The sequence below is a fragment of the Ascaphus truei genome, chromosome 1, assembly GCF_040206685.1.
Source record: "Ascaphus truei isolate aAscTru1 chromosome 1, aAscTru1.hap1, whole genome shotgun sequence".
NCBI classification, from domain to species: domain Eukaryota; kingdom Metazoa; phylum Chordata; class Amphibia; order Anura; family Ascaphidae; genus Ascaphus; species Ascaphus truei.
Genome location: NC_134483.1, coordinates 166,584,404 through 166,608,974, shown reverse-complemented (window position 1 = coordinate 166,608,974; position 24,571 = coordinate 166,584,404). Strand labels below are relative to the sequence as shown.

At 45.4% G+C, this 24,571-nt stretch overlaps 1 protein-coding gene across 2 annotated transcripts in view; it reads right to left on the bottom strand.

Moving 5' to 3' along the window:
• Nucleotides 1–11,234, bottom strand: part of MAMDC2 (MAM domain containing 2) — a 124,754-nt gene extending 113,520 nt beyond the window's left edge. For both annotated transcript variants that reach the window (XM_075597827.1, XM_075597835.1), the window contains exons 1-2: nt 11,067–11,234; nt 230–343 (exon numbers count right to left, since the gene is read on the bottom strand). In XM_075597827.1, the coding sequence (XP_075453942.1) occupies nt 230–343; nt 11,067–11,109 (157 nt within the window). In that variant the 5' untranslated portion in view covers nt 11,110–11,234. The remainder of the gene's footprint in view (nt 1–229; nt 344–11,066) is intronic.
• Nucleotides 11,235–24,571: the final 13,337 nt, after the last annotated feature.

Sequence of the window (24,571 nt, the reverse complement as noted above, 5' to 3'; positions counted from 1 at the left end):
TAAGGAAGCACGGACTTACTACTGGAAGTGCTCATGTTTCTTTTTATGGTTTTCAATTTCAATCCAGTCAGGTGAATAAAATATCACAGAAATGTGACCCAGCTTAACACTCGTCACATTGTGCAGGGCTTTGGTTGGCGAATAGGTCAGTGCAGGTCTGCGTACAGTACTCTTCAAAGACAAACTCAGCCGCAATATACTAAAAACGTAACACAAAGTTGGCATTTACCTTCCACGTTTAAGAGCCATGGCAGAAATGTAAAGGCGGATTTGTAGGCACACGTGTTATTTTCAAAGGCACAGGATCCAAGGGAGACTTCGGCCCCTTCAGCAAACTGCAAAGCTGCCAACACAAAGAAAGTTCAGTTCTTGTCTTTACAGTCCCTAACATGCATGGAAATTACTGTATGTAGAAAGGACAGCAGACTGGTTAATGAAGTGAATGCAAGTGGTGTGAAAAGCACAGGCATTGGGGATAAAGTCGGACCCCCAACTCACATTTATTTGTAACATTGCTCTGCACAGCTGCATTCTGACGGAACTAAGTAGAATGGTACTGCATAATGGAGGCAAAATGTGCACTTACAGTATGACCTTTTCTGTTGATACCGTCTTATCAATGGGGCAAAGGGTTAAATTACACTCTGCCCCAAATCTAAAAGGTGCATACTCCGACCTATTTCGCAGCCAAAAGCTGCTTTCTTAGTACTACCAAAAATGTCTTTAAAGCAACAATTTGTTCTACACATCATTAAAAAAAAATGTCTCCTTTCGTTTTCGTTGAGATAGGTGCTGATAATCTGCTTCTCTGGGAGGTTAAAAAGGGCCGCTGCCAATCAAACTTATTAAAACGAGAGGGAAGGTAAGGCAAGTGTATAACTGATGTGTGTGTGTATTTGTATGTGCATATATATATATATTTTTTTTGTGTGTGTGTATGTATGTGTATGTATATATGGTGTGTTTTTATATATACGTGTGTGTGTGTGTGTGTGTGTGTGTGTGTGTGTGTGTGTGTGTGTGTGTGTGTATAAACACAGACAGTATGAATGGTGTGGGTATGTATGTAAATGTAACATGGCTGGACCTGTTGCCATTCTGCCTCCTGTCACCAAGCCCTGATAGGTATTGCAGGCTGTGACAGGATGATCTGGGGCTATTAACCCCCCCTTCTGCTATCCTCTGATTGACAGGAGAGGAGGTGACATGGTGTGTGTGTGTAGCCAATGGTGGTACAGACACTATGCCCTCCCCTTCTTGATGTCAGAGGGAAGTGCTAAAGTTAGTTGGGCAGTCCAGTCTGGAGTTTAAGACTGGAGGAAGGGCTGTGAGTCTCTCCCATCAGGGATGAGTGTGCCCACTCCTGCCCCTAGGGAGCTGGGGAACATCTACTGCCACAAAGGCTTCAAGACTGACACTTAGGCCTCAACACGACCTGAGGTCCATGCACCATCCTGATGCCTGGAAACACCTAGGGTTGCCAGGTGTACGTTTTTCACCCGGACAGGCCGGTAATTCCGATGCCTGTCCGGTATAAAATTGGAGTTAATACCGGACACATATATGTCCGGTAATACCATTGTTACGGCGACGGCTGAAGGCTGGCAGCGCGAGGGCGGCAGCGGCAAGCGCGAGGGCTGGTGCTGACAGGGTGGGCGGAGGCAGTGAGAGGGCGGGCCGGGACGGTGGCCGAGCAGAGCAAGGAGGACTGGTGTGCTGTCCCTGATTGGAGGAGAGTACAGCCAACCAGAGGACAGCAGGGGCGGAGCCCACACCCCGGCGGTCCAGAGACATGTTCTATGCTGTCTGCGTCCTGCAGGAGATAAGATAAGTTACAATGTGGGGGGTATATTATATGTATTGGGGAGGTAGGGGTATATCTTATATGTATGTGGGAGGTGGAGGTATATTTTATATGTATTGGGGGTGGTGGGGGTATATTGTATATGTATTGGGGGTGGTGGTGGTATATTTTATATGTATATGGGTGGTGGTGGTATATTTTATATATATATTGGGGGTTGTGAGGGTATATTTAATATGTATATAGGTGGTGGGGGTATATTTTATATGTATAGGGGTGGTGGGGGTATATTTTATATGTATAGGGGTGGTGGGGGTATATTTTATATTTATTGGGGTGGTGGTGGTATATTTTATACTTATTGGGGTGTTGGCGGTATATTTTATATTTATTGGGGTGGTGGGGGTATATTTTATATTTATTGGGGTGGTGGGGATATATTATATTTATTGGGGTAGTGGGGGTATATATTATATTTATTGGGGTGGTGGGGGTATATTTTATATGGGTGGTGGGGGTATATTTTATATGTATTCAGGGGGTAGTGGGGGCATTTTTTATATGTATTTGGGGGCGTGGGGGTATTTTTTTATATGTATGGGGGGGTCGCATCTTTTACCATTGTGTCCAGTATTTTTGGACAAGCCACCTGGCAACCCTACATGCACCATCCTGATGCCTGGAAACCTCTGATCAGCATCTGCACCGCTGTAATTCTATCTATGCAGTGACTGCACAATAAAGCCCTTGTTTTATATATCCCTGCCTGAGTCTGCAACAATTGGGCAAGGGTATGAGAGACTGTGCTACAGTGGGACCTATCTCCAGGAATACTGGATACTCACTGACGCTGGAGGCGCTGACACCCTGAACACCATGAAGAACTACCAGAAGCCTGTCCTGATCTCCAACCCATCACAGATCAACTCAGCTCTCCTGAACCCTCACAGGTATGCCGCACCACAACAGCTAGTAGCCGCAACTTGTATCTCCTAGAGGATGGGGGTACATGTGCTACAATTGGAGGCGCTGCTGAGATCAGGACAGACTTTCAGGGATTTGCAGCAGTTGCAACAGCAGGTAGATGCAGAAATAAAAGAGGCCGGGGGTCAGGGCCCCTGATGGGATGTTACCAGGGATCCTTGGGTACCCATATACAAAGATTCTTGTACTAGAGGGCCAGGGGTAAACCTCACCACGCACTGTGGGGAGCCCCTGGGTACCTAGCACATAGACTGTGCGGGTGGGGCATACCCGAGGGCATAAAACTGGGGAGCGTGGTTACCCATGTCTGAGGAAAGCACATATACTGTGCTAGTTGGGGTGTACCCCATGGGCAAGATACCGGGGAGCATGTACCCTTCTCCAGTGGGCCAGGGCTTCTACAGTGTACCGTGGGAGACCCTGGGTACCATAACTTCAGAATCCGTGCTTTTGGGGGCTTTGTAGAGGGAGATGGGGGTTGGCCCGGTATTAAAGGGGTTGCACCCCATATGGCCACCCCGACCTCACCAGGGAGGCAAGGGGTTAACTGGACTGCGGTCCAGGAATGTGGCTTACACCTTGTCATGTCAGGAAAATGTATGTTCCCCTGTTCCCATGTTTCATTATAATCCTGTATTTTAAAAATGTTTTAAAGTGCATTTCTGTATCTCCGGTTCTGGAGGTCGCAGAGAGTTGAAATTTGGCCAATATGTAGAGTCACTGTAGGCATTAAAAACTGGCAAATTTCGACCCACTGGGCCCACCAGAACGGAACTTATTAATATGTGAAGATATTAAAGTGTATATGGTATTTTGGATCTGCTCTGAAAATGCAGACTCCATCTGCTATGCTAATAGGTCAGGAAGGGCAGCCGGATGATTTAGCATAAGCCCTGTGATCAAAAGTTAACTGCCCTGATTGTTTACACTAGGAACCAAGTACTGATCAAAAGACTCTGCCACTCTAATTGTTTACCTGAGGGCGGAGAAGCATCAAACTGGAGTGGTTTGTAAGTGTTATATCTACACCTACAAACAATGAAGATCCTGCCAGATACTTCATCTGGTAGACTGGTTGTCGCCCCTGATTTAATTATGGGGCTACAGAAATAAGACCCTCAGAGTCCCAGTACGCATGGGCTAACTAGCTGGGGGGCATGGGTTAAACTGTGTTTCCACGTTAGGGATTGGATACAGATAATTGTTCACCAATAGTCTGTATTCAATGTTAAGAATAGGGTTACAAAGGTATATAAACTGTGTCAACCCTACAGTTGTGGTTCTTCTGATTTCACCTTGAATGTCACAGGATTGCTGGAGAATTGCTAGCTGATACTTCTCCATTCCCCAACCTTAAGTAAGTGTTACCTTCTTGCCTGTTAATTGTACTATATTGCTGTGTTCACCTTTTTAAGGAATAAATATATTTTATTATATCTAAGCCTCGTTCAGTTCAACCCAGATATTTGGTGTTTGTTATATCTTGTCATAAGTTACCGTGACAGGCTTCCAGTTGGAAACTTATCCTGGGAGCGTGTACCCCAAACTCTGCTATTAAGGGGCAATCTGTTGCAGTGTATGTGGCGATTTGTGTACCTGGCAGACTCCTGGTCTTCTGAAAGGGCACAACAGGAGAAGAAATTATTCTGGACTATACTATGGACTTTTTAATATCAGAAGTTGTAGTATGGAGGGTCCTAAGATGGTGGCCACTGCGTGGTTGCTTGTACACAAGTTCTAAAATGTCGCTCCTGCCATGAGAAGGGTACTGCATGGATTTGCAAATGCCAAATGCAAACTTTTGCAACCACAAGTTGCATCTTTTTGGCGTCAAACTCTGGTGCGCCCACTAAAGTGACTGGCTCATCCTGAGTCAGGTCAGCCTTCCACCCACACAGCCCTGCCTCTGAATTCCACCCAGGAGAGGAACTATCAACTACCAGGCAATCACCACCTGTCTTGTGCTGGGAGGAGTCAGCAGTGCTTCTCTAAGTGTTTCATTTTGTTTGGAGCTGAGCAACAGTGAGGAGTGATAACCAATTGCTCTAACTAAAACTACAGCCATGGCTTCTCACCAAGAGTCTCAGGACTTGGAAGTCACCAATTACCTTCTTCCAGGTGGCTACCTGATGGTCCGTGTACACGGCCAGATTCACCTGCAGTGTATCTGCCCACACTGCCGGCTATCCGGAGGCACTGTCGGTCTCAATGCGCGGTGCTTACACTGTGGCCTGCTAGCCCGGTACCATCCGAGGTATGTGTACCTCCTTCACGAGCCACCAAACCAACCGGTGTGGGTTCATTTATTTTCCCTGTCACGGACAGCGTGGGCCTGTGTGCCCTTATCAACGCGTCCGGAGGGCCAAGTGGTCCAGGGTCAACAACTACTGTCTCCACGGAATCTACCGCCGCTGAGCCTGCTGCGGGCCCATGTGCCCAAGTACCATCGGTCCCAGGACTGGGACCTGTGGGTGAGTGGACTGCCCTAGGGGTGTGGCGTGCGATTCCCCAGGCAGACCAGGAGCAGGTAAGCTCCATACACTCGGTCGCTTGGGCGAGCGAATCGCCACGACATCGTGTCCTGGCGGAGGTGTTCCCATCCGGATCCGAAGTAGATGATATCTACCTGGCGGAACCTGCAGAGAGAAGGCCATCCTCTACTGGTGTTCTGAGGCATCGTACCAGGTCGGAGTCGTCCATCCAGAGGGCCGTGAGTACACCGGAGCTCTGGAGAAGTCCTATGCCTGCAGAGGATGATGTCGCGATGAAGACCCTGCCATTGGAGGAATCTGTGGAGCCAGATGCCGTCCCTTACCTACGGATGGGTGAGACTCCTGCTGCTTACTCCAACAGGATCCTGTTGCGGCCTACCCAGGCGTGGAGCAGCCAGGCGGGGCCCTGTTTGGCATGTTGCAGGGTGACGTACTTCCGGTCCAGTCGGATGTGCCGCCAGACTCGAGCCAGCTGGGCGCTCTCGTGAGAGTCGCCGCTTTCTGACGTCACAAAGATTGCGTCCGCGGAGTCCCCTAAAGATCCTGAGCTGCCGCCGGCTTCCACAGTGGCAGAACCAGGACTTTTACCAAAGGACGCTCCGTGCTATGTGGCTTCAGGTATGGGAAGGGGTCACCGGGCCTGTGAGTCCATGCTTGTGTCACCTCCATGGGGCAAAGGGAAGCCCGCTATACAGAACAGTCCATGGACTCTGCTATGCCCCTGACACCGACTCTAGCACCCCATGTTCCATCCCATGCTACGCCTGTGCAGGACATTGTGGACTTTGCCCAGACTCATTCTGCCCCTGCCACTGCCCCATACTCGATCATTTGTTCAGTGAGGGTGAGACATATTGACCCTGCAGTCACACCCTTTGTGTTTTCAAAGACAGGGTGCAGGCTCGTCTTGATACTGGTGGACCCACAGTCTATTATGTTTGGGTTAAGGATCTTGAGGGACGGGCAATTAAAAAACCCGATCCCAAATACTACAAGTAGATATTCCCTACTCTTTATGTTGAAAGAGCAAGTATTATCGCTGTAGTCTGTGAAACTATGGTTATGTTGTACCATCTTCTGTGTGTAACCTGGTTTATTTTGCAGTCTCCAGAATGATGGATGGTGCATTATTAGTCCCAAGCGGGGACGTTGGTGTTTCTACGCAGGGGAGAATGTAATATGGCTGGTCCTGTTGCCTTTCTGCCTCCTGTCACCCAAGCCCTGATAGGTATTGCAGGCTGTGACAGGGTGATCTGGGGCTATTGACCCCCCCCCCCTTCTCCTATCCTACCCATCATTAAAAAAAAAAATGTCTCCTTTTGTTTTACATTCTGTTTATTTATTGAGATAGGTGCTGATAATTTGCTTCTCTGGGAGGTTAAAAAGGGCCGCTGCCAATCAAACTTATTAAAACAAGAGAGAGAAGGTAAGGCAAGTGTATAACTGATGTGTGTGTGTATTTGTATGTGCATATATATATATATTTTTGTCTGTGTGTATGTATGTGTATGTATATATGGTGTGTTTTTATATATACGTGTGTGTGTGTGTGTGTGTGTGTGTGTGTGTGTGTGTGTGTATAAACACAGACAGTATGAATGGTGTGGGTATGTATGTAAATGTAACATGGCTGGACCTGTTGCCTTTCTGCCTCCTGTCACCAAGCCCTGATAGGTATTGCAGGCTGTGACAGGATGATCTGGGGCTATTAACCCCCCCCCCCCTTCTACTATCCTCTGATTGACAGGAGAGGAGGTGACATGGTGTGTGTGTAGCCAATGGTGGTACAGACACTATGCCCTCCCATTCTTGATGTCAAAGGGAAGTGCTAAAGTTAGTTGGGCAGTCCAGTCTGGAGTTTAAGACTGGAGGAAGGGCTGTGAGTCTCTCCCATCAGGGATGAGTGTGCCCACTCCTGCCCCTAGGGAGCTGGGGAACATCTACTGCCACAAAGGCTTCAAGACTGACACTTAGGCCTCAACACGACCTGAGGTCCATGCACCATCCTGATGCCTGGAAACATCTGATCAGCATCTGTACCACTGTAATTCTATCTATGCAGTGACTGCACAATAAAGCCCTTGTTTTATATATCCTTGCCTGAGTCTGCAGTAATTGGGCAAAGGTATGAGAGGCTGTGCTACAGTGGGACCTATCTCCAGGAATACTGGATACTCACTGAAGCTGGAGGCGCTGACACCCTGAACACCATGAAGAACTACCAGAAGCCTGTCCTGATCTCCAACCCATCAACTCAGCTCTCCTGAACCCTCACAAGTATGCCGCGCCACAACAGTTAGTAGCCGCAACTTGTATCTCCTAGAGGGTGGGGGTACATGTGCAACATATATAAGCCAGAATAATTTGCCTGGGTGCACCTAAAACTGAATTGGAGTGTCAAAAAGTAGAAACAAATTCAGGCTCTCACAGGGTCTGAATAAATGCAAAATAGTAATTTATTTAATCAATACTTCGGCTTATACGGTTTTCTTGAGAAATACTTAAAACATTGATTAAATAAATTCCTATTTTGCATTTTTCTTCAAGTCCTGTGAGTTTCTGATTTTTTATATATAAATATATATGAATTTTGATATATACATATATACATACACACACAATGCATGCATGCTGTGTGCATATGTGTGTGTATATATATATATATATATATATACATACATACATACATACATACATACATACATACATATATATATATATATATATATATATATATATATATATATATATATATATATGACACTGTGTTTATTTAATAGGTGTATGTAACACACATTATTACTCTGGCTGGTCTGTTGCAGCAGGACTAACGTGTTATTCCAGCCGTTGTAACGCGCCACCAACTGATGCAATAAAGTATGTTACATCTGTATGTATATGGTGCATATATGTTGTGTGTGTCTATATATATATATAATAGTATGTGTGGTGGTAGGTACATGTGTGATGTTTGCACAGCTGTGTATGGTTACGGTGACCAGACGTCTCGTTTTTTTGGACTTTGTCCTGGAACTCGACTTTTTGGGCAACTGTCCCAGCTTTTTTCGGCGCTTGTTGGCCATGCATGCGTGATCGGCAAGTGCCGATCGTGCATGAACGGCGGGAAGTGGCGATCCCGCATGCATGGCTGTGAAGTGCCAACCGCGCATGCTTGAATGGCAAACGCCGTACGCGCATGCGCGGCCAGCAAGCACCAATCGCATATGGGTGGCTGGGAAGTGTAGATTGCACATTCGCGAACGGCAAACGCCAACAGCGCATGCACAATCGGCAGGCGCCTATCACGCATGCACCGCCGACAAGCGCTCATGGCGCATGCGCGGCCAGCTCTTGCCAGCCGCGCGTGCTTGCGCGATATTTGTCCCGGGACAAATATGGTCACCCAATGTATGGTGCATGTATCTGGTGAGCGCATCTTGTGCCAGTTTATTGGGCTTGCCCACCGGGCAAAAATTTACCAGCCAGCCCGTGCAGGTTATGCAATGACTTCATTTTTGCTGCTGTAATGCAGCATAGTGTGCGGATGGCCATTTATTTAGCACTTTTACTTGCTCTTCATGCCCTTTCCATGGCAGTTTTTTTAATTTTTTTAATCCAATGCTTCGTTTGGGAGATTTAAGCATTTGAATTATTAAGTGTCTGGGAGGTTCAAATAAAGTTCGACCCTGTGCAGTTTTGATTCTATCAAAATCAATGGAGAATTTCGGCCAAAAATTACCCGATCGGCCATTTTTGGCGGATACAGAATAAAACACAAAGTTTCCATGGTAAACTCAGCAGCTACAGATTGAGGCTTCGGCCCCGCTAGCGCTGAGCGGGCGGTGCTTGGCGAGGAGACTTGCATATATATATATATATATATATATATATATATATATATATATATATATATATATATATATATATATATGCAAGTCCCCGCTCACGCGATGCGTGCCCGCGTATGCGCGGGCACACACGCGATGCGCTTAAGTAAATTAAAAATTTATACTTACCCGCTCGCTCAATATTCGGCAATGCCAACCCCCCCATCCCCACTCCCCCCGCGTGCGAGCAGACGCAGGAAACCCGCCACGCATACTTTGAGCGCCAGCGCGCTCAGCGCTAGCGGGGCCGCAGCCTAAGAAAATCATGTTTATTAACACTAAAAAAAATACCATAATTTCTTCCTTCTTTTTATTTTTTTATTTTTAAAGAGCAGGACAGGGGGGTAACACACACTAAAATTATATGAGTTAAAGTAACTCATAAAGGCTTCAGGGGGGATTGCTGCTTTAAATTACCAGTCGTATTACTATCTTTGGAAATAGTCCTTACAGAAATGTCCACTGCTTTTGCCCAGGGATAAATAAGACCAATATTATTGCCTGTGATGCAATCAGTGCAGTTTTAGGGTTCTGTAGCTGGCATGTAGCATAAGACAAGATCAATAAAAATTAGATTTTATGGGTAGCAGAACGGTAGTGTATAGAAAGAGCCGAATTCCCACCAGAGATAGTTACTCCTCTTATACCCAAGAATCCTTTCCAAAAAGGTTTTAAGACACAAAAACGTATTCTGTACCGTTCTTTTTATTGCCCATGAGGATTTTAACTACAGCACATGCATTCTGACTTATGTACTGTACATATGTATATTTTAAGTCAAAGTGACTTAAAAATGAAGAATAGTGGTGTGATGCCTCATTCCCAGAAACCCCAAACCTGTGAAGGCATTGGGGGGGGGGGGGGGCGGGTATTTGGAGCCCGTTTTAGAAAATTTGATGTGTAAATGAAAACAGCATTATTATTTCCTATGAAAGAACTACCAATTATATTCTACCCCCAAACCTAAAACTTGCAAGCATAGATGCCTGGGATGCTACACATAATAATAATTAATAATAATAAAAAAAAAAATATCAAAAAAAAAGTAAGGGTCACTGTATAAAGTATAAACAAAATTGAAGGTGAACTTAACAAAAATGCAATATTTTCAGAGAGCATCAGCCATTACACTTGTTTTACCCCCTTCTCCACCAGCAATGCCTTCCTCTGCAATATAAAATACCTGCCAAGTAACTGCATGTCAGTGTGATAGTTCTTTGGTCCTGTTTTTTTTATTCCCCTTCTTTGGTCTGTTGGCAATTTTTGGTTTAATGGAATAAGATCTCAAGAAAAAAAACTTCAGCTGTCATTATCACACTGGACCTGAAGTTAGTGGGCAGTCATTCAAATGTATATATTTATTTGTAACTTTATTGACCTCTCCCTCTCCCCCTGGCATGTGCTTGTAGCCCTGTGCAATAACAAAGCATCTATCTGCTCATGTTGTACCGGGCACACACACATCACTGGTATGTGATCTGATAACATTGCTGTGCTTCTCTCATTTAGCCTGTCGTTCTTCCATTCTTTAACCCTTCATTGCTTTAACCTAATCAGTGCCATTGCACATTCAATGATTCACATCCTTAATATTTTAGACCATCTCGGGCATTAACCCTTTACGGCTTCAATCTGCTCCAAGTTTTACCTGATCATTGGTTTAACCCTTTAGCGCTGTAACTCATTCAGTGCTTAATTGAACAGTTTAACCTGGCCATCAGCGCCCTTCAATGCTTTAACCCCTGCAATGCCACACTCTTCAACCTAATGAATGACTTGCCCCCTTTATTGATTCCCAATGCGTTGCAATCTTAAAGTTTTACTTTTAAGGGCAACCCTCCCCCTCTCTTGTACGTGCATGTCCTAGCTGTGGCGAGCTGCATCCCACTCCCAACCTACCTCTCAGGGAAAGCACACAGGGATAGAGCAGCAGGAGCAGCATAGCCGCGGTGTAGTGAGGCACCGGACAGGCTGCACTGGGAGCCTGCTCCTCCTCAGCTCTGAGATGGGCTGTGGATGGAGTGCAGCTGTCCCCCTTGGTGGAGGCGGGAGGTGGGGGCAGAGGGGCAAGGCTTGAAGGGGGGGAGATCCTAAGGGGAGGAGAGAAAGCAGCTGACTGCTGCTTCAGACAAACTCCAGACATTGCAGCCAAACTGGGAGCAGACACACTTCAGATACTGTCCGTATACACCCACTGTCTGCAGTTCATGCTGTGTGGGGCTGATCTCTCTAGGAATAACATTTACTGCCCATATATACACCCACCTCACTTGGTGCCCAGTGCATAATGCTGATCTGTACAGTACTGGGATTTTGAAGAACTATATATACCACGCATACAGTATACCCATCTCATGTGGTCTTCCGTTTGTGATTCTGATATACAGTATGGCATGAGGCTGTCTAGGAAACATATATGGGTCATATACACCGATCCCATGCAGTGTCCGGTGTGATTTTCTTATGTGGTAGCTGGATTTCTGTGAAAAACCTGAGATTCCCAAGCAGTTTAAGGGGTAGCAATTCACATGGTATTAACATTTTTTTAACCCTCTGATAGCCAAAGTGTAAGCACTTTACAATGTGTTAATAATATAATTCTAAACAAAAAAAAAATGATTGCAAGAAAAATAGGGTCTCCAATAATACTTTAATCCTTTCCACTGGCAGAGCTGCTGCCTACTGGCTGAGATTAACGGAAGGCCAGTAAATTGGGGTTAAGAAAATATATTACCAGGCAATATGTTTGCTGATTTACCAACCAGTTCTTTACAATTGTATATCACAGCGGTGCGTTACTTTGTAAGCAGGTGTTTGACGATAATGTAGGAGATTCAAGGTAGTCAGTACCGTAATTTCCTCCATTAATGCCCAAAACTTACATACACAAAGTAAACCTTGCTCCCATAGTATCGTAATACAATACAGTACCCTTCATCAGCGGTGATTTAACCCTGTCAATGTCACTGGCTACAAGTGAACTGCAAATCAATGCCTTGCAAGCCTCTTCGGCACCAAAGGGGTTAATATTGAACATAAACTGCCCAAAATAAACATAACTAATCATTATGAAAACGTTTAAAACTATTTTGCCATATTATCCATTTTGATAAGTCCAAGTGGCCAGCTAAGCAAGGTAACCCCATGGCTAGCTTGCCTCTAAGGCTAAGGCCCCGGTATCTCCGCTGCAACGCGCGCCCGCGAGATCGGCGGCACGTGCAGCCAATTACCTGGTCTGCAGCTCACTGCAGGAAGAGAGACCGGGGGGGGGAGTGGCGGGGGAGTGACGGGGGCGCGGCCATGACGTCACCCGGCAGGTTCGCCCTCATTGGCTGAACCGCCGGGGGGCGTGCCTAATCGCTCGACGCGAGTCCTGCTCTAAATTCTATTGAGAGCAGGAGCAGCTCTCATCCCAGCGCTGCGCCCCCCCCTCGCAGCGGGCCCGGCGCAATTGAGGGGAGGGCTGTCGTCCGTGCAGCATCCGCCACAGCGGACGCTGTAGTAGGCAGCGGGGGCAAGGCCTAAGATCTACTAACTAAGGACATACTGTAATGCCTACACTAACATCCCTACCACTGACTAACCCCTATCAACTATGGGAATGATCACTGTTGTGTAACGCATATTCCCCTACCCCCAATCGCAGATAGAGTGCATGTGAGGGGTGTTATGGAACAAATAAGCCCATTTCTGCTCTCTCTGATCACCCCCCCCCTTCTTTGCAGCTTCTGCTTGTCAGCTTCTTAAGTTCAGCTGCATGCATTTGTTCCACATACACACAAGTGCCTGTGTGATGTATCAATATGTTGCCCTTTCTGCCTGTGAGCAGGCAACCAGTGAGTTGCTACAGCAACCTCTGAGATTCTTCTCAGAATGGGCTAGTCTGCCCTCCCCCCTGTCTTTGTTCACAGATAGTCTGTCCCAAGACTAATCCTTTTACCCACATTCCCCCTCACTTCCTTTTCCACTTTGGACACCGTGAGTACAGCACCCATCTGTTACACCCCCATGGCAAGGCCAATTCTTTTCACCTGCCCTTAATTACGAAGCACCTATAGAGAAGCACTCTCACAACACCATTACATCCACAAGTGCCTGTATATACTGCTCCTTTCCTAATAAAGTGAAGAAAATATAACAGGACTTGGTGTGCTTTGGAAAGGGGGCAGAGTTGAAGCTATCTGGGTTCATTCATACCCTAGACATGACCCTGGGTCCAGAATAAGGGGAATATATATGTAGGTTACCAGGTGTGTGGTGCTTTACCTGTTAGGCTCACAGGAGGTCTGAGCCTCCGCTAGTGAGAGCCTGTGGGGAATCCTCTGGAACGATCTTACATACAGCGCCTCCACCTGTGTAGGATTCTAGGAGTGTAGAATGTCCCCTACACAGGACCCACATATACTTATACTCCTGTGTATGTGGTTACTATTACAGTTTACTATATGCAGAATCAAACATAACACATACATCAGCAATAATAACAGTGTCCCTCTATAACACTACTAGGCACAACTACCCGTCTTCTCACAGGGCCTAAACCTCCACACCTTATTCTTCCCCCAACACCATGTACCCAGAGTCCCACGAGTCCACTAAGAGACCCAAAACCTATAGGCGGGATCAGCCTGATGTACCGGTATGTTGGTTCAATGTTGGTTCACGTAAATTACGATACCTGCTCCAGTGCTCTGGCACCTGGACCTGCAGACACTTCACAAAGGATCCGCCGCTCTGCGATCTTCTCTGCGACGTCCTGAAACTCTGCCTGGCGGTGGGTGGCTCCCGCATGGAGTGATCCATCTTTGGAAAGTCTCTTATCTCTGAAGCTGCAGAGAGTGATTCCTTGCACACTGACCCTTCTTGTCAGAGCACGCAGCATGGCAGCTGTGTCCCTGACTAAGCTGACTGCTAACAGGGCAAAGTCCCTCCCTAAGGGGCCTTCCCAAGAGCAGCCACAAACTGAAGGGGACTGGGGTCTAGCTGGGGCCTAGGGGGTAACCTGGCCTAGTTTAGAAACACTGCTCCCTACACACACCTTCCCCTACCTTATCCCAGCACCAACTGACTCGCATGGTCTGTACGCAACAATGTATCTTTTTCCAGCAGGAGAAGCTGCAAGCCCTTCTGGCTGTCTGGCTGCATGTGACCATGAGATCATAGGGCAGTCCCAAGAGGCTGCTGGGTGTTGTAGTCCTTTGCAGAGCTCTTTAACATTAGGACCGCGTGCGCAAACTGTAATGGCCGCCGCTGCTAATTGCACATGTGCGAACTGGGGAATGTCCCTTACTATGGAGCGCTGCTTCTGCCACTTCTCACTGTCACGATAACTTATGACAAGATATAATAAACACCAAATAACTGGGTTGAACTAAACGAGGCTTAGATATAATAAAGTATATTTATTCCTTAAATAGGTGAACACAGCAATATAGTACAGTAACAGGCAAGAAGTAACACTTACTTGGGGATGGGGAATGAGAAGTATCAGATAGCAATTCTCCAGCAATCAGGTAACAATCAATATGGTATTTGAAGACAATGGATATAGGGTTGACCACAGTTTATATATCTTTGTAACCCTATTCTTAACATTGAGTACAGGCTATTGGATAGCAATTACCTGTATCCAATCTTTAACGTGGGAACACATTTTAACCAATGCCCCCCAGCTAGTTAGCCCATGCGCACTAGGACCCTGAGGGTCTCATTTCTGTAGCCCCACATTTACATCAGGGACGCCGGCCAGTCTGCCAAAAGGAATATCTGGCAGGATGCCCCTTGTTTGTAGGTGTAAAATATGACACTCACAGCGTTTCTGACAGTCATTTTCTTGAGCTGCTTCTGCCGCCGCCATTGAAACCTATGGCGCAACCCGCTCTTTTAGCACGACCCTTTCCGGGGGTCCTGGATTCGGGGACCCGGTGGTGGTCGAGTGGGGGTGGGGGGGTGTCTAGGAACTAGGGGCAAAAATAATTTTATTTCTGGCTGCCCTAGAACCGAAGATTCCCACGCCACTTAACGTTGAACTTGACTAATCAGTGATGAAAGCTCTTTTTCAGATAAAGTATCCGCTTTGCGGTTTTGCGGTTTGGACGGCAGCCAACTCGTTCCTGGAAAGCGCCGTCGAGGAATCTCTATTGAAGTCAATGAGCCCATTGACTTACACTGGCGACACACTTTATTCGAGCTCGGCTAGTCCCACAAATTCGGGTATACCCGGGTGTATTGAGGTTTGTGACTGTTTTCTGCCCGAGTGCATTGAGGTATTTTGCAGGCAGGGATTGAAGCATTTTATTCCCGCTGGCTGCAATACTGCACAGTATATATATATATATACTGCATTACAATTCATGAATTTATGCCATCTGGTAGACACGCGAAGCATTGCAGCCTATTAAATCCTAATCATTATCATTTAACAGATCAGCCGCCCATCAGCCAGGCATGAACCCAGGCTGGGAAGGCAAATGCAACGGGGCTTGTCAGAGGTGAGGAGCGGCGCATTCCAGGTATCTGCCAGGTACATACCGGGTATTTGCTCGAATAAAGTGTGTCGGTGCAGTACAATGGGAAACCGCCGCTCCTGGTCTCGGACGCCACCTGCTGGTCTTCAAGGGAAACAGGTCCAAAACAGCTAGATCCGCCATTGAAATTAATGGAGCTTCAATGGTGGCCTATGGGACCCTGCAAAATGGTGCCTGAAAAGGCGGGAAAATTAAACAAAGGGCTATAATCACTATGCAGCTATTAACCCTTGCCCTCCCGGATGGATCCCAGTGTGTGTATGGTGCAGACACTGACATAATAATAAAACATGGGAACAGGGGAACATACAGTTTCATGATATAACAAGGTGCAAACCACATTCCTGGACCGCAGTCCAGTTAACCCCTTGTCTCCCTGGTGAGGTCAGGGGGTGGCCATATGGGGTGCAACCCCTTTAATACCGGGCCAAACCCTCACTCACTCCTTGCAATGGCCGCCGCATCGCGTCTGCGCATGTGCGAGCCTCCGCGCACCCGCGGACAGAATAAAGATGGCGGCGCCCAGCCACTGATGTCAACGGGTACCCGTGGTGACGCGCTCGCCCCCGTAGCAACACACACGTAAGGGGGAAAAGAACCGGGAGACAGTGGGACCGGAGGGACCCTGGCTACAGTTGTATACATACTCAAGATAGGGCTAACACCACATTATTTATTTTTATGAGTACTCTGCATTTGGTTAGCTACGAAGATATATATTCATATAAAACCATATGTTAGGAGAGTGCACTACAAACTGGTTAGTCCTTGGTACTGTATAGCATAAATGCTGTAAAGAAAGTAATAAGGTCAGCACTTAGTAAATATCAAGGGTTTGCGTATATGTGTATTTATGTATTTTTATGTGTGTGTATGTATGTATGTATATAATATATTGACAAAGACCGGTCCACAACACTCGCTCAATAGTAGTAATAGTTATAGCTTTGTTCCATCAAAAATACATAAATGGGTAAAATGGACGATGTTTCAGAAAATGAAGTCCTTTGTCAAGCTCCTCTCAGTGTATCCAATACTGACTATAGCGGAACGTGGAGGACAAATTGAAATTTGCGGTCCGACCGTGTCACGCAGAGAGAGTCTCAGCTGAGATTCTTTACTCTATGTGTGAGTCGGGCCTTCACTTTCTCAGTCTATGAGCTGGGCAGTCTCTGATCCTGTAAAGACACTAACAGCAGAGACAGGCAGCCACAGGGGTTTATGTATCAAGACAAAAGTGGAGCAATTCTGAGGCCAAGTAACTGCACCAACTTTTTTGTGTCACTGACTCCTGCGATGGATTGCTGTGCACAGGGTTAATGTGGAAAGCTGCTTAAAAAACTAATAACTTAATTTTTTTATTACACCAGCAATCATTGGAAAGACTTTGTGATTTTCAGATGTGGAATCAAATATTGAATAATCTACAGTTCCTCAAACTGTGTTCCCTGGGCCACACATGTTCTATGATGTCTTTGGTATTTTTATCCCTGATACCCCCCCAAATTCATTTCAGATGGTTATCTTCGCTCCATCTTTGGAGTTTTTAAAAGCGCACAGGAGCAGGGATCACTCTGTGTATGTGCTGTACCAGACACTGAGATAGATATCTCCTGCATCCTCCATCACTGTCAGCAGATCAGTACTGAAAGTAGATTTGTGCTTTTCAGACACTGGTCTATTTAGGGCCGCCGCCGACGGGAGAACCGGCACAAGTCTCCTGGCATCCGCTTGGAGGGGGGGCCAGAGGTCAGGCCCAACTCCTGCTTCCGGCTGCCAGGCCACCCCGCAGCCGCTGGGCCCCAGCTCTCCCCAGCTGCTGCAGGCCTCATCACCGCGCCTCTCCTTCGCCGGTGTGCACCGGAAGCTGAGAGGGTATTGAATTATGTGGGATGGGGGATTATTGTATTATGTTTGGGGGGATGGGGGGGGGGAACAACTAGATTTTCAAACACTGTCATTATGATAACTATGTAATTGTTAATCACTAGTAATTACGGTTTTCATTTCAGCTTGTAACCAGTTTTATAGAATAAACTGATTGTAGAAGAAAAGGCAAAAAAAAACCCACAGCATTATACAAAAGCAAGTATCTGATGTGCATCAGCATCATTCAGAAAGGAAAGAATCGCTGTGGTATTATTTGTTTATTTAATGAATTCGTTTTTGAGAACATCTTTACAAATAAACACAAAACAATGTTAATCGGGTAACAAGAGCTTTAAGTTACAGTAAGTATGAGCCATATTAAGTAGATGCACATACTGTACAGGTATATGCAAATAAAGTCACCGCTCAGTCAGAGTTCCCAAGCAATTCGCTATGCATTATGTCAATTCATTAGAGTACCCAGTAACTTATATACCTTCCCAAACACACCTTTACACATTACCTGGAGAGATACCTGTGAACAAAGCCCAATACACCAGAGATACCTGTGAAACATGCTAATTTCAAATCATTTTGAATATACTTTGCATATCCAAAATTAGTATATTCTCCAGGTGTATACTGAACCTATTATATAAAGGTGTGTTTGGGGAGGAATATAAGTCACTGGGTACTCATCTCCGTCCAATGTCTTATTTCAGGGTCTGGCTGTGTGTTCTCATCATTAAATGTACTGTACTTAAAATGCTTGCCGAATCAGTTGAGAGTTGTGCTGGAGCTGCAATTCACTTGTGAAACAGCAAATTAATGCTGGAAATTAGAGATTTTTGAGAAAACTTTACTCCTAAAAAGTTCTGCGATCTGGTTCGCCAACAATCGATTTTTGACCAAAAAAGGCACAAAAAAGTTTGCAAATGTTTTTTTGGAAACTCTTGAATGTCTCTACTTAGATGTGATAATGCATGTTAAATATGAATAAAACATTTTTTTTGATATCACTACCCACTTATTTCTTATTCCTTTTCTCTGCTCCTTGCTTGCAAATGTGTTAAACATCAGCATACTGTAGCTCGGTCAAAAGCACAGATGTGGCCCATGTTTGATTTTATTCTAAGCAGCTGCAGTAGGACTTTGTTAGTTCCTCCAAATCAAAAGCAGTTGTTTCTAATAACTTAACTTTGTCTTGGCAACGATGCTTAAACATTATATTGTTGCAGAAAAGAAGTATATATTAGGTAAGGGCAGAAAGATGCTGAGAGGTTCTCTGTAACAAGCGATGTTCACACAGCTTTAAACTGTTCTATTTGCCAAGAGTATGGAGTTATTGAAATTTTATACTGTATATAACATGGAAAAAAAACTAGCAGCTATGCATCAAATTCAAATGGCTGTATGTATTAAATCTTTGCAACTTGCTATTATGTATCATCATGTTCTTCAGCCCTTGCATATACACTGCTGGATGAAGGCCCCCCCAATGATCTTCCAGGGACTGCGATTGCAAGCCTCTCTTCTCCATATTGCTCCAACAAAAGATCTGATTTCTCACACCCACATTGTGTGTGTGTGTGTGTGTGTGTGTATATATATGTAGCGGGTGTACCCCTGAGGTACTATAACTACTGATGCTGCTGTCACCTGTGAGGCTAACAAGAGGCCTGAACCTCCGCCACTGGGAGCCTGGGGTGTACTTACACACGGTGCAGCGCCTCCACTAATGAGGGATCCCAATGTGGTGGGATTGTGCCCTCACCAGAACAACCATACAGTAAATACACACACTTGGATAAAACAGTATTTGCATAACCTTTGCATAACTCTCATTACATAAACATCATTGCACCCCCCTGCATGAATAGCATTACAACATCACACATGTCAATCATTGCATCCCCTTTGTCCTTTGAGTAGCAATGTGCCTGGGCACTTAACCCTCCGAGTGTCCACAAACAATAAAGTGAGTGTGAGTGTGAGGGATACCAATTCCCTGTGTTGGGGCCCGTTGGTGCACTTAATATACCTTCCTGGTCATGGTCCTGACCAGGATAATCCTTGGTAATCAGCAGCTCCGCAACGTGGTCCCACGGCGTAACGCGCTGCTCCTTGCAGGAATGAGTACACCATCTGACTCCCCAGGGGAGGGATCCCCAACCGGATGATCCTTTGGGAATCTGCTATGGAATCAGATACTCTTCCAGATACTCTTGCAGCTCTCACGCTGCATTGGCATTCATGCAATGTCCTGCAGCATATCTCTCTCTCTCTCTATGAGTATAGTGAAGGAGTCCCTAGCTTAAGACCTTTCCCTATCTCATACAGTTAATTCTCTACAGTGTCTCAGGGGACTAACTGGGCCCTGAGGGTATACCTCTGGCCTAGTCCCTGGAGCACTGCTCCGTGGACACTACCTGCACCGTCGGTGTCCAGGTCTTGACTCCTCACTTCCTGTCCCAGCAGGCAGTAGTCTTTCCATCCTTCAGAAGCAATCCAGCCATCCCATTGGCTATCGTGTGTCACCAGGCAGCTTTCTCCCTAAGCATCATGGGAGTTGTAGTCTCTGCTGCACATTTAACATTAGGAGCTTCGTGCTCTCCCTCTAATAGCCGCCGCTCTGCACCTTGCACTTGTGCTACCCTTGAAATGGCCGCCGTGGGGTTGCCCTGTGCATGCGCAACCTTTACTTGCACTCTGTCGGCTCCTCTCTGCTTCCGCGCATGTGTGCGCACGCCCAACATGGCGGCGCCCTGCTGCGGGAGCCGCCGGCGACTCCGTCACCCTACCAGCACACACTGAGGGTAAGGAGGGGGAAAACAGGAGTGTGGGGAGACCGGAGGGTACCTGGCTACATATATATATGTGGCAGGGTATGTGGCGCCTCCATCTCTTCCCCACGACTGCAGGGAGGAGTCTCTGGAAGAGAACCTCTGGGTGCAGCTTCTCCCTGAATGACTCCACTCTCAGGCAAGAAGATTCTTTCAAATTGGACATTCTTTATTTGCATCTTGACTGGCAGACTGTCCATCATTGCGGCCGGTCTCTAGCCGCACATCATCAAGGTTACCCACCTTAAGGAAGTCCCTGGACACCACTCCTAGTCAGGGCCCTAGAAGCTGTCCTTGCTCTTCCCTTACTCTCTAATAGAGTAAGGGGGATAGTCTGTCCACCTCTCCCCTAAGGGAGGGCCACAATCCTTGCCAGAGCCCTAGCACTGTGTTGGATCAGACAGTCTCCTTCAAGTGGCATGAGACACTCACACACACTTCAACACACTAAATTCAGGAAGTGATGCGTACTATATAGCTCCAGTAGGCACCACCTCTGTGTCACTGTAAGTGGACACAGAGCATGATATCACTTCCTTCACTACACAATACACATCACAGGGGATGAGGGCAAACCTCATGATTACTTCTGGCACACCTGCCCTTTTAACAGGAATTATTGCACAGGAGGAGAGAGGCATTGTGACGGGGAGGAAAGGGTTAATACCTGATTTGCCATGCATTACTGTTGTTGCCCTGGTATGCAGAAAAAACAAAACAAAAGATTCCCCCTAGAATGCACTCGGGTCGAATCTAGGGGGAATCTTTTGTTTTGTTTTTTCTGTTTACATTCTTGTCCCCTTTTGCACCGGTGTTCGGTTTGACTGACTTGTTCATTATTTGTACACTTCACTTTAGCTGATGCGGGAGCTCCCCTTTCTCTTCCCCTCTCCTCCCTGATTTTTAGTAGCCCAGGTATGCTAAGTGGCATGGGCGTCAACCTGACCCATGCACCCTGTCCACCGGGCAGCCCTTTTGACCGGTCTTATGAACTGTGGGTCACTTGGCTATTCGTGTTTTTTTTTGTTCCCATGAGGGTATTGGATCCAGATGTTAAAGATAGCTTTGGCCAGTCTATAACTGTGGCTTCCCAGGTATTTCCCAGTGTGATTCCTGAATTTTAATCCATGATGTAAAGATGCAAGACTTTGTTCCAGTACAGCAGCAACCAGTCCAGGAGTGAAGGGGTTAACAACCACATAACCACAGGACTTTTAAAACCAAGGCTGCATTTCTTGCACTGGCAAGCAAAGGACCATTTTTTTCGTTCCAAGGACAATTTATTTCGTTTCCTGATCCCAGTGAGTGTGGTTTTAAGTGTATTCTGCAGATGTCGTGTGTTTGTCTATTAAGGAAATAAATCACAATTTATTTTGCAACTTGTTCTGTTCAATCAAGTACCCAGAAATATAAATGTGTTGATAAAAGTTGATGTCATCGTGACAGGCATGTAACCCCAAAATTACACAGGGCTACATATATATATATATATATATATATATATATATATATATATATATATATATATATATATATATATATATATATACAGTGTTCGACAAACCTATACATTTGCTCGCCCCGGGCGAGTGGATTTAACCCCCGGGCGAGTAAATATTGGCCCAAGCAGCACACGTTTGGTACTAGGTGGCGAGTAGATTTTTTTGTGTGGCGAGTAGATTTTTTGGTGATTTGTCAACCACTATATATATATATATATATATATATATATATATATATATATATATATATATATATAGCAGAAAATAGCCGTGTTAGTCCAGTTGCGATAGTGCAGAATAAATGAGTTCTTCAGTATTAGGTGATACCTTTTTTATTGGACTAACAATTTATGTCATAGGACAAGCTTTCGAGAGAAGAGAGGATAACTCTCGAAATATATATATATATATATATATATATATATATATACTGCACCGACACACTTTATTCGAGCAAATACCCAGAATGTACCTGGCAGATACCTGGAATGCGCCGCTCCTCACCTCTGACAAGCCCCGTTGCATTTGCCTTCCCAGCCTGGGTTCATGCCTGGCTGACGGGCGGCTGATCTGTTAAATGATAATGATTAGGATTTAATAGGCTGCAATGCTTCGCGTGTCTACCAGATGGCATAAATTCATGAATTGTAATGCAGTATATATATATATACTGTGCAGTATTGCAGCCAGCGGGAATAAAATGCTTCAATCCCTGCCTGGAAAATAACGCAATGCACTCGGGCAGAAAACAGTCACAAACCTCAATACACCCGGGTATACCCGAATTCGTGGGACTAGCCGAGCTCGAATAAAGTGTGTCGCCAGTGTAGCGCTTACTTTTCACTAGTGATGCAAAGCCAAGTTACGTGCCACTATCTATTCATTATATCAATATTATGTTCTAAGACATTATAGATTGTGTTGATCTAAAATAATGGTAAACTATAGAGACTAAATCCAGAGACCTGACCCCAATCCCTTCCCACCAACCAAGCAAGCTCTCAATGCACCTATCCCTTAGCCCACCCATCAAGTTCCCACCCCTGCCCACCACAATGACATCTTAACAATTACTCTATAATCCAATCTTTGTAACCACACCTTTGTTTAATGTACAGCGCCCTGGATAAGGTTGCACTTAGTCGCGCGCACTATGTCTCGCCTGATAGAGGTACTGTATTTTGTTCACGCCGCACACACTATAAACGCAGCCTAACTTAGCTACTGCTGCTCGGTGAATGAGGGCTATTTATTAACCAAAAAGGAGACATTCATATCACACGGTAGCTGAAATGATAGCAAGGGCCTGGCAATTACATCATCACAATATGTTTTGTGATGATTGATTTGTTTTTGTATCAACAGTTAGCAATAAAGTTTGTCTGAAATAAAAAAAAAAAACATGTCCACCGTTGCTATTATCACTGTAAAAGGAATATTTCCTATTTTACTTTGAAAACTCCTGAATAATTTAGGTAAGATATAAATGCTTACCTAAATGAGTAAGATCTTTTTAGCCTGCTCACGAACTGTACAGTTGCTGCTCATTTTTAATATAACTCAGCATATACACATCCTACTAAGTGTTAGGGTATTATTAGGTTAGGCTTTAAATGCAATCATCCACAGTTTGGATCTGATAGCACAGGTATTTGATAACCTATATTTGTTTTGACCTTTTCTACAAACCTGAAAGAAGATCTGGATTAAGATGGACAGAACGTATACCCATATTGAACACTCTCTAAAAGGAATGTTCCGAAACGGATAAACTCTTGAATGACCAAATACCACGACTGCAGTTTTACATTAGATAAGAAAATTCAACATTAACAGACTGGGTGGGTTCAAATTGTTCATATCTTCCATCAGTCTCAATACTTTTATCAGTTTATTATGTTTGACTAGTACAAAATAATGAAAACTAGAAACATGCTGTAACTGTTCATATTTATTTATTTATTAATATGAATGGTTTGTTAAGCATAGTACTATTATGAGCTGTAACTGGAATAAATAGGACCGTACGGTGTATCAAGAAACGTAAATGTCACAATCATAGGCATTTTTTAGGGTGACCAGAGGTCCCGCTTTAGCTGGCACAGTCCCAGTTTTTAAGCCTCTTTCAGGACTTTTTGGGGTGCTGTCCTGGTTTTCTATCCTGCTAACCACACATGCGTGATCGGCACTTACCAACTGCTCGAGTGCATACTGTATGCGATCGACGCTTGCTGGCTGCTCATGCGCATGCGTGATCGGCAAGCTCCAAATGAGCAACCAGCAAGCGCTGGTCGCACATGCATATGAGCGCCCATCAAACACCAATCTCGCATACACGGCCGGCAAGAGCTATTCGCAAATGCACAGTCGGCACTCGCCGTTCACACATGCGCCATGTGCAACATTTGTCCCGGTTTTTTCCAAGACAAATATGGTCACCCTAGCCTTATTCAATATGCTATGAATCTGCTTCTCAGTGCTGGAGAAGAGTTCAGCTCCATTCACAACATATTGAACAAAGGCTATGGTCTTCTTCATGTGACTTGAGAAGATCTCTTTGTGATGGTAGGAGCAATATGGATCGCACATTAAAGGTTAAGCCCAGCCATTGCCATTACCAGTCTGTCTGGATCCCCTAGTTTCCCCATTAATATTCCCCTTTT